Source organism: Pseudophryne corroboree, chromosome 3 (assembly GCF_028390025.1).
Source record: "Pseudophryne corroboree isolate aPseCor3 chromosome 3, aPseCor3.hap2, whole genome shotgun sequence".
In the NCBI taxonomy this organism is placed as follows: Eukaryota; Metazoa; Chordata; class Amphibia; order Anura; family Myobatrachidae; genus Pseudophryne; species Pseudophryne corroboree.
The window spans coordinates 80590329-80611118 of record NC_086446.1 but is presented as its reverse complement, the minus strand read 5'-3'; the positions used below and the strand labels follow the sequence as shown (position 1 = coordinate 80611118).

Here is a 20790-nt window from a genome sequence, read left to right as displayed (position 1 = left end):
ATGCAGGGCAGTCAGGAGCAAGTGCTGACATCTGGTTCGGACTGAAGGACCTGCCAACGATTACTGACATGTTGTCTACTGTCACTGCATATGATTCTGTCACCATTGAAAGAATGGTGGAGGATTATATGAGTGACGGCATCCAAGTAGGCATGTCAGACAGTCCGTACATATACTGGCAGGATAAAGAGGCAGTTTGGAGGCCCAAACTGGCTTTATTTCACCTAAGTTGCCCCCCCTCCAGTGTGTACTCCAAAAGAGTGTTTACTGCAGTCGGTCACCTTGTCAGCGATCGACGTAGGAGGTTACTTCCAGAAAATGTGGAGAAGATGATGTTCATCAACATGAATTATAATAAATTCCTCTGTGGAGACATTTACCAGCAATTGCCTCCAGAAAGTACACAGGAACCTGTGATGGTGGATTCCAGTGGGGACGAATTAATACTCTGTGAGGAGGAGGATGTACACAGTGAAAGGGGTGAGGAATCGGGGGATGAGGATGAGGTGGACATCTTGCCTCTGTAGAGCCAGTTTGTGCAAGGAGAGATTGATTGCTTCTTTTTTGGTGGGGGCCCAAACCAACCAGTCATTTCAGCCACAGTCATGTGGCAGACTCTGTCGCTGAAATGATTGGTTTGTTAAAGTGTGCATGTCCTGTTTGTACAACATAAAGGTGGGTGGGAGGGCCCAAAGACAATTCCATCTTGCACCTCTTTTTTTAATTTATCTTTGCATCATGAGCTGTTTGGGAACTATTTTTTTAAGTGCCATCCTGTCTGACACTGCAGTGCCACTCTTAGATGGGCCAGGTGTTTGTGCTGCCCACTTGGGTCGCTTAGCTTAGTCATGCAGCGACCTTGGTGCAAATTTTCAGACTAAAAATAATATTGTGAGGTGTGAGGTGTTCAGAATAGACTGTAAATGAGTGGAAATTATGGTTATTGAGGTTAATAATACTATAGGATCAAAATTACCCCCAAATTCTATGATTTAAGCTGTTTTTGAGGGTGTTTTGAAAAACAAACTCCCGAATCCAAAACACACCCGAATCCGACAAAAATTCAAAAGGGAGGTTTTTCCAAAATGCGTCCGAATCCAAAACCAAAACACAAAACCCGAAAAATGCCCGCTGCACATCTCTATCAGAAATGGGGGCATATCGGCCCCATTTTCCAGAAGAGGCGCGGCCAGGGTCTGCTTGGCTGCACGCATACTTCCTGGCATCACAAGCTGCCTGGAAACGGCCAGGCTGAGTAATTGCCGAATTTGGTGATCTACGGACACTGCACTTGGATTGAAAATACAATGTAGGAGTTGTCTACTTCATATACACCCCTACTTTTGCATTTTGATGGATGGAATTTCAAAACCAGTTGTGTGCAGCTCTGCAATTCCATCCATCTCTGAATCAGGCCCTGAGTTCTGCAAAATGCATGGGCCAGTATTTACTAATAATTCGAGTTTGGCCGATTTGTGTTTTTTTTTCTAAGTCCCAAACCGGGAGTTCACTAAGCACCAATCTCTGCAGTGTCTGGTCTATTCGTAAATGGTTTGAATGACAACCTTCCGAAATATGAATGAATAGATCATCGGTGAAATGCGGCTGTTATATCATACAATACGGGCATTTGCTATTCTTTCGTATTTGGGTGTTAGTTTCTGAGTGCTCAAGTGCGGGTCTGTTTTTTTTCGTTTCGTTAAAAAAAGCAGCAAAAAAAATAGACCTGCTTTTTCCAGTCGAGTTTGGATAACCATGTACGGATCAGTGGGATCTGTGCATGGTTATCTATGGGAAAGAGTCTGTTTAGTGTTAAAACTGAAAAAAAAATTGTGTGGGGTCCCCCCTCCTAAGCATAACCAGCCCCGGGCTCTTTGAGCCGGCCCTGGTTGAAAAAATATGGGGGGGGGAATGACAGGGGTTCCCCCATATTTAATCAACCAGCACTGGGCTCTGCGCCTGGTCCTGGTTCCAAAAATACGGGGGACAAAAAGCGTAGGGGTCCCCCGTATTTTTAAAACCAGCACCGGGCTCCACTAGCCAGGTAAATAATGCCACAGCTGGGGGACACTTTTATACTGGTCCCTGCGGCCCTGGCATTACATACCCCACTAGTCACCCCTGGCCGGGGTACCCTGGAGGAGTGGGGACCCCTTCAATCAAGGGGTCCCCCCCTCCAGCCACCCAAGGACCAGGGGTGAAGCCCGAGGCTGTCCCCCCCCATCCAAGGGCTGCGGATGGGGGGCTGATAGCCTTGTGAAAAATGGTGAATATTGTTTTTAGTAGCAGTACTACAAGTCCCAGCAAGCCTCCCCCGCAAGCTGGTACTTGGAGAACCACAAGTACCAGCATGCGGTGGAAAACCGGGCCCGCTGGTACCTGTAGTACTAATACTAAAAAAAAAACCAATAAAAACAGGACACACACACTGTGACAGTACAACTTTATTACATACATGCACACCAACATACACACATACTTACCTATGTTCCCACAAGGCTCGGTCCTCTTCTCCATGTAGAATCCTAGGGGTACCTGTTGGAAAAAAATATACTCACATAATCCAGTGAAGAATCCGGCCTTTGAATAATCCACGTACTTGGCAAAAAAATAAAATGCAAACCCGACCACGCACTGAAAGGGGTCCCATGTTTACACTTGGGACCCCTTTCCCCGACTGCCAGAACCCCCCCTGACTCGTGTCAAAGAGGGTCCCTTCAGCCAATCAGGGAGCGCCACGTCGTGGCACCCTCCTGATTGGCTGTGTGCTCCTGTAGTGTCTGTCAGGCAGCACACAGCAGTGAAACAATGTAGCGCCTATGCGCTCCATTGTAGCCAATGGTGGGAACTTTGCGGTCAGCGGTGAGGTTACTTTCGGTCAACCGCTGACCGCAAAGTTCCCACCATTGGCTACAATGGAGCGCATAGGCGCTACATTGTGTCACTGCCGTGTGCTGCCTGACAGACACTACAGGAGCACACAGCCAATCAGGAGGGTACCACGATGTGGCGCTCCCTGGTTGGCTGAAGGGACCGTCTTTGACAGGAGTCAGGGGGGGGAATCCTGGCAGTCGGGGAAAGGGGTCCCATGTGTAAACATGGGACCCCTTTCAGTGCGTGGTCGGGTTTGCGTTTTATTTTTTTGCCAAGTATGTGGATTATTCAAAGGCCGGATTCTTCACTGGATTATGTGAGTATATTTTTTTTCCAACAGGTACCCCTAGGATTCTACATGGAGAAGAGGACCGAGCCTCGTGGGAACATAGGTAAGTATGTGTGTATGTTGGTGTGCATGTATGTAATAAAGTTGCACTGTCACGGTGTGTGTGTCCTGTTTTTATTGGGGTATTTTTTTAGTAGTAGTACTACAGGTACCAGCGGGCCCGGTTTTCCCACCGCATACTGGTACTTGTGGTTCTCCAAGTACCAGCTTGCGGGGGAGGCTTGCTGGGACTTGTAGTACTGCTACTAAAAACAATATTCACCATTTTTCACAAGGCTATCAGCCCCCCATCCACCGCCCTTGGATGGGGGGGACAGCCTCGGACTTCACCCCTGGCCCTTGGGTGGCTGGAGGGGGGGACCCCTTGATTGAAGGGGTCCCCACTCCTCCAGGGTACCCCGGCCAGGGGTGACTAGTGGGGTATGTAATGCCAGGGCCGCAGGGACCAGTATAAAAGTGTCCCCTGGCTGTGGCATTATGTACCTGGCTAGTGGAGCCCGGTACTGGTTTTAAAAATACGGGGGACCCCTACGCTTTTTGTCCCCTGTATTTTTGGAACCAGGACCAGGCGCAGAGCCCGGTGCTGGTTAATTAAATATGGGGGAACCCCTGTCATTCCCCCCCCCACATTTTTACAACCAGGCCCGGCTCAAAGAGCCCGAGGCTGGTTATGCTTAGGAGGGGGGACCCCACGCAATTTTTTTTGAATTTTAAAGACTTTAATCAACTTTTTAAGGTACACAATGAAGCCCTGCATGGATCTCACAGATCCGGCCGGGATTCCTTGTGTTTTGTCAGGCAGTGTTTTACTCATCACTCCCGTAAAACACTGCCTGATATTACGAATCACATCGACATCGGAAAAAACGATTGTGCAAACCACGGCAGCTTAGTGAATGATCGTATCAGGATTCAAAAAGTTGCAGTAAATTGCACCCGATACCATTCGAGTTCAAACACCCTTCAAAACGGCCAAAACACGAATATTAGTAAATATTGCCCATGGTGTTCATTTTCTGTAATAATCAGATGCTGTATTTTGGCTTTTGACCTCCTGCAGGATGAGTGATTTTATTGTATTCCCTTTGTCATGTTGTACCTTTTTTTTCTTTCTGGTTGCATTAGTTTTGAGTACAAGTTCTACCTATATTTTCCCATTTATTTTATCAACACATCAACTCCAAAGCTGTCAGTCTTATTTTAGAACAGTAATGCCTCTGGTTATACACTACCTAATGTGTCTTCTAAATATTGGCCTTTTGATTGAATCTGGTTTATTGAAATTACTCGATAAAGAGCTAGCATTAATGTAACTAGATACCAAGTATCACCTGGCGCCAATTATTTGCTCAATCTCTAAACTGTCTGCTGCTATTCTATATCGAAGGGGCTAGTTAGATAATGGGTCATGGGTACATAATCACCTCTGTAACAGGTCAGTAAGCAATTAAAGGTTCCAAAGTGCTTTGGAAATAAATCTCAATATTTTTTTCCACTAGGATAAATAGGATCTAATTGTCTCCTGTGAGATGGCTGCATCCTCATTAAAAAGTAAGTAACCAATTTTACAACAATTCATTCTTACACTTACACTTAACTGTTTTATCACACTGTGCAGTGGGTCATTAATAAGATGATTAAATTAATTTAAATTGTTGGCTTGTGTGCACCCTCCTGCAGCTTTTACTAACTGCATTCCTTGTCATTTTTGACTTCAGCTCTGTATGCATATGTTATCAGGATCAGCTGTATTTCAGGGTAATGGGAATAACTGATTTCCCTCTGGTGAAGGTCTCTGTGAAACATTTATAGGACATTACTCTGTTCCCACCAGGGACTCGGGGAGCGATGAGCAGAACACCTGGAGATATTCTGTGCGAGGCTCTGGAAGATCTGACACAGTATAACTTCAACAGGTTTAAGTCCAGGTTGTCTGAATTCTCCAGAGGAGGACGAGGCCCCATCCCACGTGGGCGTACAGAAAACGCCGATTACATTGACACAAAAGACCTCCTCATAAACGTATATGGAGAGGAGATGGCTGTTGTTGTGGCCATAGAGGTCTTACAACTGATCAATCTTACGGGACGTGCTGAGGATCTACGTCAGAAAGTGACACAAAGTGGTGAGTTCTAGTAACATGGTATAGTGGCCCTTTTCCCACAAGGATTGCCAGTGATTTTTTTCATAGGAGTCAAAAACAACCCATTTAATGATATTTAATCACAGTATTCTTCACAATGATGAACGTAGTCACTGTTTGTGATTGTTGGCAGTGATGTTAGTTGGTGGGAATATTATGATCTGGGTGGAATATATTCAGAACCTGCAGCCACCTAGTATCTGTATTACCACTGTCATACACAGGACAATCAATGTTTGCTTTCTCTTATACTGGCTGCAGGAGGACACATCACACACAGGACAGTCACTGTGCACTTCCTCTTATACTGACTGCAGGAGGACACATCACACACAGGACAGTCACTGTGCGCTTCCTCTTATACTGACTGCAGGAGGATACATCACACACAGGACAGTCACTGTGCTCTTCCTTTTATACTGACTGCAGGAGGACACATCACACACAGGACAGTCACTGTGCTCTTCCTCTTATACTGACTGCAGGAGGACACATCACACACAGGACAGCCACTGTGCACTTCCTCTTATACTGACTGCAGGAGGACACATCACACACAGGACAGTCACTGTGCACTTCCTCTTATACTGACTGCAGGAGGACACATCACACACAGGACAGTCACTGTGCTCTTCCTTTTATACTGACTGCAGGAGGACACATCACACACAGGACAGTCACTGTGCTCTTCCTTTTATACTGACTGCAGGAGGACACATCACACAGGACAGTCACTGTGCACTTCCTCTTATACTGACTGCAGGAGGACACATCACACACAGGACAGTCACTGTGCACTTACTCTTATACTGACTGCAGGAGGACACATCACACACAGGACAGTCACTGTACACATCCCCTTATACTGACTGCAGGAGGACACATCACACACAGGACAGTCACTGTGCACTTACTCTTATACTGATTGCAGGAGGACACATCACACACAGGACAGTCACTGTGCACTTCCTCTTATACTGACTGCAGGAGGACACATCACACACAGGACAGTCACTGTGTACTTCCTCTTATACTGACTGCAGGAGGACACATCACACACAGGACAGTCACTGTGCACTTACTCTTATACTGACTGCAGGAGGACACATCACACACAGGACAGTCACTGTACACATCCCCTTATACTGACTGCAGGATGACACATCACACACAGGACAGTCACTGTGCACTTACTCTTATACTGACTGCAGGAGGACACATCACACACAGGACAGTCACTGTACACATCCCCTTATACTGACTGCAGGATGACACATCACACACAGGACAGTCACTGTGCACTTACTCTTATACTGATTGCAGGAGGACACATCACACACAGGACAGTCACTGTGCACTTCCTCTTATACTGACTGCAGGAGGACACATCACACACAGGACAGGCATTGTGCACTTCCTCTTATACTGACTGCAGGAGGACACATCACACACAGGACAGTCACTGTGCACTTCCTCTTATTCTATCTGCAGGAGGACACATCACACACAGGACAGTCACTGAGCACTTCCTCTTATACTGACTGCAGGAGGACACATCACACACAGTACAGTCACTGTGCACTTCCTCTTATACTGACTGCAGGAGGACACATCACACACAGGACAGTCACTGTGCACTTCCTCTTATACTGACTGCAGGAGGACACATCACACACAGGACAGTCACTGTGCACTTCCTCTTATACTGACTGCAGGAGGACACATCACACACAGGACAGTCACTGTGCTCTTCCACTTATACTGACTGCAGGAGGACACATCACACACAGGACAGTAACTGTACACTTCCTCTTATACTGACTGCAGGAGGACACATCACACACAGGGCAGACACTTTTCACTTTCTGTTATACTGACTGCAAGAGGAGATATCACACACAGGACAGTCACTGTGCACTTCCTCTTATACTGACTGCAGGAGGACACATCACATACAGGACAGTCACTGTGTACTTCCTCTTATACTGACTGCAAGAGGACACATCACACACAGGACAGTCACTGTGCACTTCCTCTTATACTGACTGCAGGAGGACACATCACACACAGGACAGTCACTGTGCACTTCCTCTTATACTCACTGCAGGAGGACACGTCACACACAGGACAGCCACTGTGCACTTCCTCTTATACTGATTGCAGGAGGACACATCACACACAGGACAGTCACTGTGCACTTCCTCTTATACTGATTGCAGGAGGACACATCACACACAGGACAGTCACTGTGCACTTCCTCTTATACTGATTGCAGGAGGACACATCACACACAGGACAGTCACTGTGCACTTCCTCTTATACTGACTGCAGGAGGACACATCACACACAGGACAGTCACTGTGCACTTCCTCTTATACTGACTGCAGGAGGACACATCACACACAGGACAGTCACTGTGCACTTCCTCTTATATTGACTGCAGGAGGACACATCACACACAGGACAGTCACTGTGCTCTTCCTCTTATACTGACTGCAGGAGGACACATCACACACAGGACAGTCACTGTGCACTTCCTCTTATACTGACTGCAGGAGGACACCACACACAGGACAGTCACTGTGCACTTCCTCTTATACTGACTGCAGGAGGACACATCACATACAGGACAGTCACTGTGCACTTCCTCTTATACTGACTGCAGGAGGACACATCACACACAGGACAGTCACTGTGCACTTCCTCTTATACTGACTGCAGGAGGACACATCACACACAGGACAGTCACTGTGCACTTCCTCTTATACTGACTGCAGGAGGTCACATCACACACAGGACAGTCACTGTGCACTTCCTCTTATAGTGACTGCAGGAGGACACATCACACACAGGACAGTCACTGTGCACTTCCTCTTATACTGACTGCAGGAGGACACATCACACACAGGACAGTCACTGTGCACTTCCTCTTATACTGACTGCAGGAGGACACATCACACACAGGACAGTCACTGTGCACTTCCTCTTATACTGATTGCAGGAGGACACATCACACACAGGACAGTCACTGTGCACTACCTCTTATACTGATTGCAGGAGGACACATAACACACAGGACAGTCACTGTGCACTTCCTCTTATACTGACTGCAGGAGGAAACATCACATACAGGACAGTCACTGTGTGCTTCCTCTTATACTAATTGCAGGAGGACACATCACACACAGGACAGTCACTGTGCACTTCCTCTTATACTGACTGCAGGAGGACACATCACACACAGGACAATCACTGTGCACTTCCTCTTATACTGACTGCAGGAGGACACATCACATACAGGACAGTCACTGTGTGCTTCCTCTTATACTGACTGCAGGAGGACACATCACATACAGGACAGTCACTGTGTGCTTCCTCTTATACTGACTGCAGGAGGACACATCACATACAGGACAGTCACTGTGTGCTTCCTCTTATACTGACTGTAGGAGGAGACATCTCTCACAAGACAGTCACTGTGCACTTTCTCTTATACTTACAGCAGGAGGACACATCACACACAGGACAATCACTGCGTACTTCCTCTTATACTGACTGCAGGAAACATCTCTCACAAGACAGTCACTGTTCACTTTCTCTTATACTGACTGCAGAAGGAGACCTCACATATTGGACAGCCAATATGGACTTCCTCTTATACTGACTGCAGGAGGACACATCACACACAGGACAATAAGTGTGCACTTCCTCTTATACTGAGTGCAGGGGGACACATCACACACAGAGCAGTCACTGTGCACTTTCTCTTATACTGACTGCAGAAGTAGACATCACATATTGGAAATCCACTATGCCCTTCCTCTAATACTGACTACAGGAGGACACATAACACACAGGGCAGTCAGCGTGCTGTTCCTCTTATACTGACTGCAGGAGGAAACATCACACATAGGACAGTCACTGTGCACTTCCTTTTATACTGACTGCGGGAGGAAACCTCACACACAGGACAGTTTCTGTGCACTTCCTCTTATACTGACTGCAGGAGGACACATCACACACAGGACAGTCACTGTGCACTTCCTCTTATACTGACTGCAGGAGGACACATCACATACAGGACAGTCACTGTGCACTTCCTCTTATACTGACTGCAGGAGGACACATCACACACAGGACAGTCACTGTGCACTTCCTCTTATACTGATTGCAGGAGGACACATCACACACAGGACAGTCACTGTGCACTACCTCTTATACTGACTGCAGGACGACACATCACACAAGACAGTCACTGTACACTTCCTCTTATACTGACTGCAGGAGGACACATCACACACAGGACAGTCACTGTGCACTTCCTCTTATACTGACTGCAGGAGGACACATCCCACACAGGACAGTCACTGTGCACTTCCTCTTATACTGACTGCAGGAGTACACATCACACACATGACAGTCACTGTGCACTTCCTCTTATACTGACTGCAGGAGGACACATCACACACAGGACAGTCACTGTGCACTTCCTCTTATACTGACTGCAGGAGGACACATCACACACAGGACAGTCACTGTGCACTTCCTCTTATACTGACTGCAGGAGGACACATCACACACAGGACAGTCACTGTGCACTTCCTCTTATACTGACTGCAGGAGGACACATCACACACAGGACAGTCACTGTGCACTTCCTCTTATACTGACTGCAGGAGGACACATCACATACAGGACAGTCACTGTGCACTTCCTCTTATACTGACTGCAGGAGGACACATCACACACAGGACAGTCACTGTGCACTTCCTCTTATACTGATTGCAGGAGGACACATCACACACAGGACAGTCACTGTGCACTACCTCTTATACTGATTGCAGGAGGACACATCACACACAGGACAGTCACTGTGCACTTCCTCTTATACTGACTGCAGGAGGACACATCACATACAGGACAGTCACTGTGCACTTCCTCTTATACTGACTGCAGGAGGACACATCACACACAGGACAGTCACTGTGCACTTCCTCTTATACTGACTGCAGGAGGACACATCACATACAGGACAGTCACTGTGCACTTCCCCTTATACTGACTTCAGGAGGACACATCACACACAGGACAGTCACTGTGCACTTCCTCTTATACTGATTGCAGGAGGACACATCACACACAGGACAGTCACTGTGCACTTCCTCTTATACTGACTGCAGGAGGACACATCACATACAGGACAGTCACTGTGCACTTCCCCTTATACTGACTTCAGGAGGACACATCACACACAGGACAGTCACTGTGCACTTCCTCTTATACTGACTGCAGGAGGACACATCACATACAGGACAGTCACTGTGCACTTCCCCTTATACTGACTTCAGGAGGACACATCACACACAGGACAGTCACTGTGCACTTCCTCTTATACTGATTGCAGGAGGACACATCACACACAGGACAGTCACTGTGCACTTCCTCTTATACTGACTGCAGGAGGACACATCACACACAGGACAGTCACTGTGCACTTCCTCCTATACTGACTGCAGGAGGACACATCACACACAGGACAGTCACTGTGCACTTCCTCTTATACTGACTGCAGGAGGACACATCACACACAGGACAGTCACTGTGCACTTCCTCTTATACTGATTGCAGGAGGACACATCACACACAGGACAGTCACTGTGCACTTCCTCTTATACTGACTGCAGGAGGACACATCACACACAGGACAGTCACTGTGCACTTCCTCTTATACTGACTGCAGGAGGACACATCACACACAGGACAGTCACTGTGCACTTCCTCTTATACTGACTGCAGGAGGACACATCACATACAGGACAGTCACTGTGCTCTTCCTCTTATACTGACTGCAGGAGGACACATCACACACAGGACAGTCACTGTGCACTTCCTCTTATACTGACTGCAGGAGGACACATCACACACAGGACAGTCACTGTGCACTTCCTCTTATACTGACTGCAGGAGGACACATCACACACAGGACAGTCACTGTGCACTTCCTCTTATACTGACTGCAGGAGGACAGATAACACACAGGACAGTCACTGTGCTCTTCCTCTTATACTGATTGCAGGAGGACACATCACACACAGGACAGTCACTGTGCACTTCCTCTTATACTGATTGCAGGAGGACACATCACACACAGGACAGTCACTGTGCACTACCTCTTATACTGATTGCAGGAGGACACATCACACACAGGACAGTCACTGTGCACTTCCTCTTATACTGACTGCAGGAGGACACATCACATACAGGACAGTCACTGTGCTCTTCCTCTTATACTGACTGCAGGAGGACACATCACACACAGGACAGTCACTGTGCACTTCCTCTTATACTGACTGCAGGAGGACACATCATATACAGGACAGTCACTGTGCACTTCCTCTTATACTGACTGCAGGAGAACATATCACACACAGGACAGTCACTGTGCACTTCCTCTTATACTGATTGCAGGAGGACACATCACACACAGGACAGTCACTGTGCACTTCCTCTTATACTGACTGCAGGAGGACACATCACACACAGGACAGTCACTGTGCACTTCCTCTTATACTGACTGCAGGAGGACACATCACATACAGGACAGTCACTGTGCACTTTCTCTTATACTTACTGCAGGAGGACACATCACACACAGGACAGTCACTGTGCACTTCCTCTTATACTGACTGCAGGAGGACACATCACATACAGGACAGTCACTGTGCACTTCCTCTTATACTGACTGCAGGAGGACACATCACACACAGGACAGTCACTGTGCACTTCCTCTTATACTGACTGCAGGAGGACACATCACACACAGGACAGTCACTGTGCACTTCCTCTTATACTGACTGCAGGAGGACACATCACACACAGGACAGTCACTGTGCTCTTCCTCTTATACTGACTGCAGGAGGACACATCACACACAGGACAGTCACTGTGCACTTCCTCTTATACTGACTGCAGGAGGACACATCACATACAGGACAGTCACTGTGCACTTCCTCTTATACTGACTGCAGGAGGACATATCACACACAGGACAGTCACTGTGCACTTCCTCTTATACTGACTGCAGGAGGACATATCACACACAGGACAGTCACTGTGCACTTCCTCTTATACTGATTGCAGGAGGACACCACACACAGGACAGTCACTGTGCACTTCCTCTTATACTGACTGCAGGAGGACACATCACACACAGGACAGTCACTGTGCACTTCCTCTAATACTTACTGCAGGAGGACACATCACACACAGGACAGTCACTGTGCACTTCCTCTTATACTGACTGCAGGAGGACACATCACACACAGTATAGTCACTGTGCACTTCCCCTTATACTGACTGCAGGAGGACACATCACACACAGGACAGTCACTGTGCTCTTCCTCTTATACTCACTGCAGGAGGACACATCACAAACAGGGCAGACACTGTTCACTTTCTGTTATACTGACTGCAGGAGGAGACATCACACACAGGACAGTCACTGTGCACTTCCTCTTATACTCACTGCAGGAGGACACATCACACACAGGACAGTCACTGTGCCCTTCCTCTTATACTCACTGCAGGAGGACACATCACACAGGACAGTCACTGTGCACTTCCTCTTATACTGACTGCAGGAGGACACATCACACACAGGACAGTCACTGTGCTCTTCCTGTTATACTCACTGCAGGAGGACACATCACACAGGACAGTCACTGTGCACTTCCTCTTATACTGACTGCAGGAGGACACATCACATACAGGACAGTCACTGTGCATTTTCTCTTATACTTACTGCAGGAGGACACATCACACACAGGACAGTCACTGTGCACTTCCTCTTATACTGACTGCAGGAGGACACATCACATACAGGACAATCACTGTGCACTTCCTCTTATACTGACTGCAGGAGGACATATCACACACAGGACAGTCACTGTGCACTTCCTCTTATACTGACTGCAGGAGGACACATCACATACAGGACAGTCACTGTGCATTTTCTCTTATACTTACTGCAGGAGGACACATCACACACAGGACAGTCACTGTGCACTTCCTCTTATACTGACTGCAGGAGGACACATCACATACAGGACAATCACTGTGCACTTCCTCTTATACTGACTGCAGGAGGACATATCACACACAGGACAGTCACTGTGCACTTCCTCTTATACTGACTGCAGGAGGACACATCACACACAGGACAGTCACTGTGCACTTCCTCTTATACTGACTGCAGGAGGACACATCACACACAGGACAGTCACTGTGTACTTCCTCTTATACTGACTGCAGGAAACATCTCTCACAAGACAGTCACTGTTCACTTTCTCTTATACTGACTGCAGAAGGAGACCTCACATATTGGACAGCCAATATGCACTTCCTCTTATACTGACTGCAGGAGGACACATCACATACAGGACAATCACTGTGTGCTTCCACTTATACTGATTGCAGGAGGACACATCACACACAGGACAGTCACTGTGCACTTCCTCTTATACTGACTGCAGGAGGACACATCACATACAGGACAGTCACTGTGTGCTTCCTCTTATACTGACTGTAGGAGGACACATCACACACAGGACAGTCACTGTGCTCTACCTCTTATACTGACTGCAGGAGGACACATCACACACAGGACAGTCACTGTGCACTTCCTCTTATACTGACTGCAGGAGGACACATCACATACAGGACAGTCACTGTGTGCTTCCTCTTATACTGACTGCAGGAGGACACATCACACACAGGACAGTCACTGTGCACTTCCTCTTATACTGACTGCAGGAGGACACATCACACACAGGACAGTCACTGTGCACTTCCTCTTATACTGACTGCAGGAGGAGACATCTCTCACAAGACAGTCACTGTTCACTTTCTCTTATACTGACTGCAGAAGGAGACCTCACATATTGGACAGCCAATATGCACTTCCTCTTATACTGACTGGAGGAGGACACATCACACACAGGACAATCACTGTGCACTTCCTCTTATACTGACTGCAGGAGGACACATCACATACAGGACAGTCACTGTGTGCTTCCTCTTATACTGACTGCAGGAGGACACATCTCTCACAAGACGGTCACTGTGCACTTTCTCTTATACTGGCTGCAGAAGGAGACCTCACATATTGGACAGCCAATATGCACTTCCTCTTATACTGACTGCAGGAGGACACATCACACACAGGACAATCACTGTGCAATTCCTCTTATACTGAGTGCAGGAGGACACATCACACACAGAACAGTCACTGTGCACTTTCTCTTATACTGACTGCAGAAGTAGACATCACATATTGGAAATCCACTATGCCCTTCCTCTAATACTGACTACAGGAGGACACATAACACACAGGGCAGTCAGTGTGCTCTTCCTCTTATACTGACTGCAGGAGGAAACATCACACACAGGACAGTCACTGTGCACTTCCTCTTGTACTGACTGCAGGAGGACACATCACACACAGGACAGTCACTGTGCACTTCCTCTTATACTGACTGCAGGAGGACACATCACACACAGGACAGTCACTGTGCTCTTCCTTTTATACTGACTGCGGGAGGAAACCTCACACACAGGATAGTCACTGTGCACTTCCTCTTATACTGACTGCAGGAGGACAGATCACATACAGGATAGTCACTGTGCACTTCCTCTTATACTGACTGCAGGAGGACACATCACATACAGGACAGTCACTGTGTGCTTCCTCTTATACTTATTGCAGAAGGACACATCACACACAGGACAGTCAATGTGCACTTCCTCTTATACTGACTGCAGAAGGACACATCACATACAGGACAGTCACTGTGTGCTTCCTCTTATACTGACTGTAGGAGGAGACATCTCTCACAAGACAGTCACTGTGCACTTTCTCTTATACTTACAGAAGGAGGACACATCACACACAGGACAATCACTGCATACTTCCTCTTATACTGACTGCAGGAAACATCTCTCACAAGACAGTCACTGTTCACTTTCTCTTATACTGACTGCAGAGGGAGACCTCACATATTGGACAGCCAATATGCACTTCCTCTTATACTGACTGCAGGAGGACACATCACACACAGGACAATCAGCGTGCTGTTCCTCTTATACTGACTGCAGGAGGAAACATCACACATAGGACAGTCACTGTGCACTTCCTCTTATACTGACTGCAGGAGGACACATCACATACAGGACAGTCACTGTGCACTTCCTTTTATACTGACTGCGGGAGGAAACCTCACACACAGGACAGTTTCTGTGCGCTTCCTCTTATACTGACTGCAGGACGACACATCACAAAAGACAGTCACTGTGCACTTCTTCTTATACTGACCGCAGAAGGACACATCACACACAGGACAGTCACTGTGTACTTCCTCTTATACTGACTGCAGGAGGACACATCACACACAGGACAGTCACTGTGCACTTCCTCTTATACTGACTGCAGGAGGACACATCACACACAGGACAGTCACTGTGCACTTCCTCTTATACTGACTGCAGGAGGACACATCACACACAGGACAGTCACTGTGCACTTCCTCTTATACTGACTGCAGGAGGACATATCACACACAGGACAGTCACTGTGCACTTCCTCTTATACTGACTGCAGGAGGACACATCACACACAGGACAGTCACTGTGCACTTCCTCTTATACTGACTGCAGGAGGACACATCACACACAGGACATTCACTGTGCTCTTCCTCTTATACTGACTGCAGGAGGACACATCACACACAGGACAGTCACTGTGCACTACCTCTTATACTGATTGCAGGAGGACACATCACACACAGGACAGTCACTGTGCACTTCCTCTTATACTAATTGCAGGAGGACACATCACACACAGGACAGTCACTGTGCACTTCCTCTTATACTGACTGCAGGAGGACACATCACATACAGGACAGTCACTGTGCACTTCCCCTTATACTGACTGCAGGAGGACACATCACACACAGGAGAGTCACTGTGCACTACCTCTTATACTGATTGCAGGAGGACACATCACACACAGGACAGTCACTGTGCACTTCCTCTTATACTGACTGCAGGAGGACACATCACACACAGGACAGTCACTGTGCACTTCCTCTTATACTGACTGCAGGAGGACACATCACATACAGGACAGTCACTGTGCACTTTCTCTTATACTGACTGCAGGAGGACACATCACACACAGGACAGTCACTGTGCACTTCCTCTTATACTGACTGCAGGAGGACACATCATATACAGGACAGTCACTGTGCACTTCCTCTTATACTGACTGCAGGAGAACATATCACACACAGGACAGTCACTGTGCACTTCCTCTTATACTGATTGCAGGAGGACACATCACACACAGGACAGTCACTGTGCACTTACTCTTATACTGACTGCAGGAGGACACATCACATACAGGACAGTCACTGTGCACTTTCTCTTATACTTACTGCAGGAGGACACATCACATACAGGACAGTCACTGTGCTCTTCCTCTTATACTGACTGCAGGAGGACACATCACACACAGGACAGTCACTGTGCACTTCCTCTTATACTGACTGCAGGAGGACACATCACACACAGGACAGTCACTGTGCACTTCCTCTTATACTGACTGCAGGAGGACACATCATATACAGGACAGTCACTGTGCACTTCCTCTTATACTGACTGCAGGAGAACATATCACACACAGGACAGTCACTGTGCACTTCCTCTTATACTGACTGCAGGAGGACATATCACACACAGGACAGTCACTGTGCACTTCCTCTTATACTGATTGCAGGAGGACACATCACACACAGGACAGTCACTGTGCACTTCCTCTAATACTTACTGCAGGAGGACACATCACACACAGGACAGTCACTGTGCACTTCCTCTTATACTGACTGCAGGAGGACACATCACACACAGTATAGTCACTGTGCACTTCCCCTTATACTGACTGCAGGAGGACACATCACACACAGGACAGTCACTGTGCTCTTCCTCTTATACTCACTGCAGGAGGACACATCACAAACAGGGCAGACACTGTTCACTTTCTGTTATACTGACTGCAGGAGGAGACATCACACACAGGACAGTCACTGTGCACTTCCTCTTATACTCACTGCAGGAGGACACATCACACACAGGACAGTCACTGTGCTCTTCCTCTTATACTCACTGCAGGAGGACACATCACACACAGTACAGTCACTGTGCACTTCCTCTTATACTGACTGCAGGAGGACACATCACATACAGGACAATCACTGTGCACTTCCTCTTATACTGACTGCAGGAGGACATATCACACACAGGACAGTCACTGTGCACTTCCTCTTATACTGACTGCAGGAGGACACATCACACACAGAACAGTCACTGTGCACTTCCTCTTATACTGACTGCAGGAGGACACATCACACACAGGACAGTCACTGTGCACTTCCTCTTATACTAACTGCTGGAGGACACATCACACACAGGACAGTCACTGTGCACTTCCCCTTATACTGACTGCAGGAGGACACATCACACACAGGACAGTCACTGTGCACTTCCTCTTATTCTGACTGCAGGAGGACACATCACACACAGGACAGTCACTGTGCCCTTTCTCTTATACTTACTGCAGGAGGACACATCACACACAGGACAGTCACTGTGTACTTCCTCTTATACTGACTGCAGGAGGACACATCACACACAGGACAGTCACTGTGCACTTCCTCTTATACTGACTGCAGGAGGACACATCACACACAGGACAGTCACTGTGCACTTCCTCTTATACTGATTGCAGGAGGACACATCACACACAGAACAGTCACTGTGCACTTTCTCTTATACTGACTGCAGGAGGACACATCACACACAGGACAGTCACTGTGCACTTCCTCTTATACTGACTGCAGGAGGACACATCACACACAGGACAGTCACTGTGCACTTCCTCTTATACTGATTGCAGGAGGACACATCACACACAGAACAGTCACTGTGCACTTTCTCTTATACTGACTGCAGAAGTAGACATCACATATTGGAAATCCACTAAGCCCTTCCTCTAATACTGACTACAGGAGGACACATAACACACAGGGCAGTCAGCGTGCTGTTCCTCTTATACTGACTGCAGGAGGAAACATCACACATAGGACAGTCACTGTGCACTTCCTTTTATACTGACTGCGGGAGGAAACCTCACACACAGGACAGTCACAGTGCGCTTCCTCTTATACTGACTGCAGGACGACACATCACAAGAGACAGTCACTGTGCACTTCTTCTTATACTGACCGCAGGAGGACACATCACATACAGGACAGTCACTGTGCACTTCCTCTTATACTGACTGCAGGAGGACACATCACACACAGGACAGTCACTGTGCACTTCCTCTTATACTGACTGCAGGAGGACACATCACACACAGGACAGTCACTGTGCACTTCTTCTTATACTGACAGCAGAAGGACACATCACACACAGGACAGTCACTGTGCACTTCCTCTTATACTGATTGCAGGAGGACACATCACACACAGGACAGTCACTGTGCACTTCCTCTTATACTGACTGCAGGAGGACACATCACACACAGGACAGTCACTGTGCACTTCTTCTTATACTGACCGCAGAAGGACACATCACACACAGGACAGTCACTGTGCACTTCCTCTTATACTGACTGCAGGAGGTCACATCACACACAGGACAGTCACTGTGCACTTCCTCTTATACTGACTGCAGGAGGACACATCACACACAGGACAGTCACTGTGTACTTCCTCTTATACTGACTGCAGGAGGACACATCACACACAGGACAGTCACTGTGTGCTTCCTCTTATACTGACTGCAGGAGGACACATCACACACAGGACAGTCACTGTGCACTTCCTCTTATACTGACTGCAGGAGGACATATCACACACAGGACAGTCACTGTGCACTTCCTCTTGTACTGACTGCTGGAGGACACATCACACACAGGACAGTCACTGTGCACTTCCTCTTATACTGACTGCAGGAGGACACATCACACACAGGACAGTCACTGTGCTCTTCCCCTTATACTGACTGCAGGAGGACACATCACACACAGGACAGTCACTGTGCACTTCCTCTTATACTGACTGCAGGAGGACACATCACACACAGGACAGTCACTGTGCTCTTCCTCTTATACTGACTGCAGGAGGACACATCACACACAGGACAGTCACTGTGCACTTCCTCTTATACTGACTGCAGGAGGACACATCACACACAGGACAGTCACTGTGCACTACCTCTTATACTGATTGCAGGAGGACACATCACACACAGGACAGTCACTGTGCACTTCCTCTTATACTGACTGCAGGAGGACACATCACATACAGGACAGTCACTGTGTGCTTCCTCTTATACTAATTGCAGGAGGACACATCACACACAGGACAGTCACTGTGCACTTCCTCTTATACTGACTGCAGGAGGACACATCACATACAGGACAGTCACTGTGCACTTCCCCTTATACTGACTGCAGGAGGACACATCACACACAGGAGAGTCACTGTGCACTACCTCTTATACTGATTGCAGGAGGACACATCACACACAGGACAGTCACTGTGCACTTCCTCTTATACTGACTGCAGGAGGACACATCACATACAGGACAGTCACTGTGCACTTTCTCTTATACTGACTGCAGGAGGACACATCACACACAGGACAGTCACTGTGCACTTCCTCTTATACTGACTGCAGGAGGACACATCATATACAGGACAGTCACTGTGCACTTCCTCTTATACTGACTGCAGGAGAACATATCACACACAGGACAGTCACTGTGCACTTCCTCTTATACTGATTGCAGGAGGACACATCACACACAGGACAGTCACTGTGCACTTACTCTTATACTGACTGCAGGAGGACACATCACATACAGGACAGTCACTGTGCACTTTCTCTTATACTTACTGCAGGAGGACACATCACATACAGGACAGTCACTGTGCTCTTCCTCTTATACTGACTGCAGGAGGACACATCACACACAGGACAGTCACTGTGCACTTCCTCTTATACTGACTGCAGGAGGACACATCACACACAGGACAGTCACTGTGCACTTCCTCTTATACTGACTGCAGGAGGACACATCATATACAGGACAGTCACTGTGCACTTCCTCTTATACTGACTGCAGGAGAACATATCACACACAGGACAGTCACTGTGCACTTCCTCTTATACTGACTGCAGGAGGACATATCACACACAGGACAGTCACTGTGCACTTCCTCTTATACTGATTGCAGGAGGACACATCACACACAGGACAGTCACTGTGCACTTCCTCTAATACTTACTGCAGGAGGACACATCA

General features: G+C 47.7%; 1 protein-coding gene across 1 annotated transcript in view; it reads left to right on the top strand.

Annotated features, from left to right (window-relative positions):
* Window positions 1-20790, top strand: part of LOC135054807 (NACHT, LRR and PYD domains-containing protein 3-like) — a 430555-nt gene that overhangs the window by 26444 nt on the left and 383321 nt on the right. The window contains exons 2-3 of the mRNA XM_063958167.1: window positions 4723-4774; window positions 5058-5348. Coding sequence (XP_063814237.1) covers window positions 4753-4774; window positions 5058-5348 — 313 coding nt within the window. The 5' untranslated portion in view covers window positions 4723-4752. The remainder of the gene's footprint in view (window positions 1-4722; window positions 4775-5057; window positions 5349-20790) is intronic.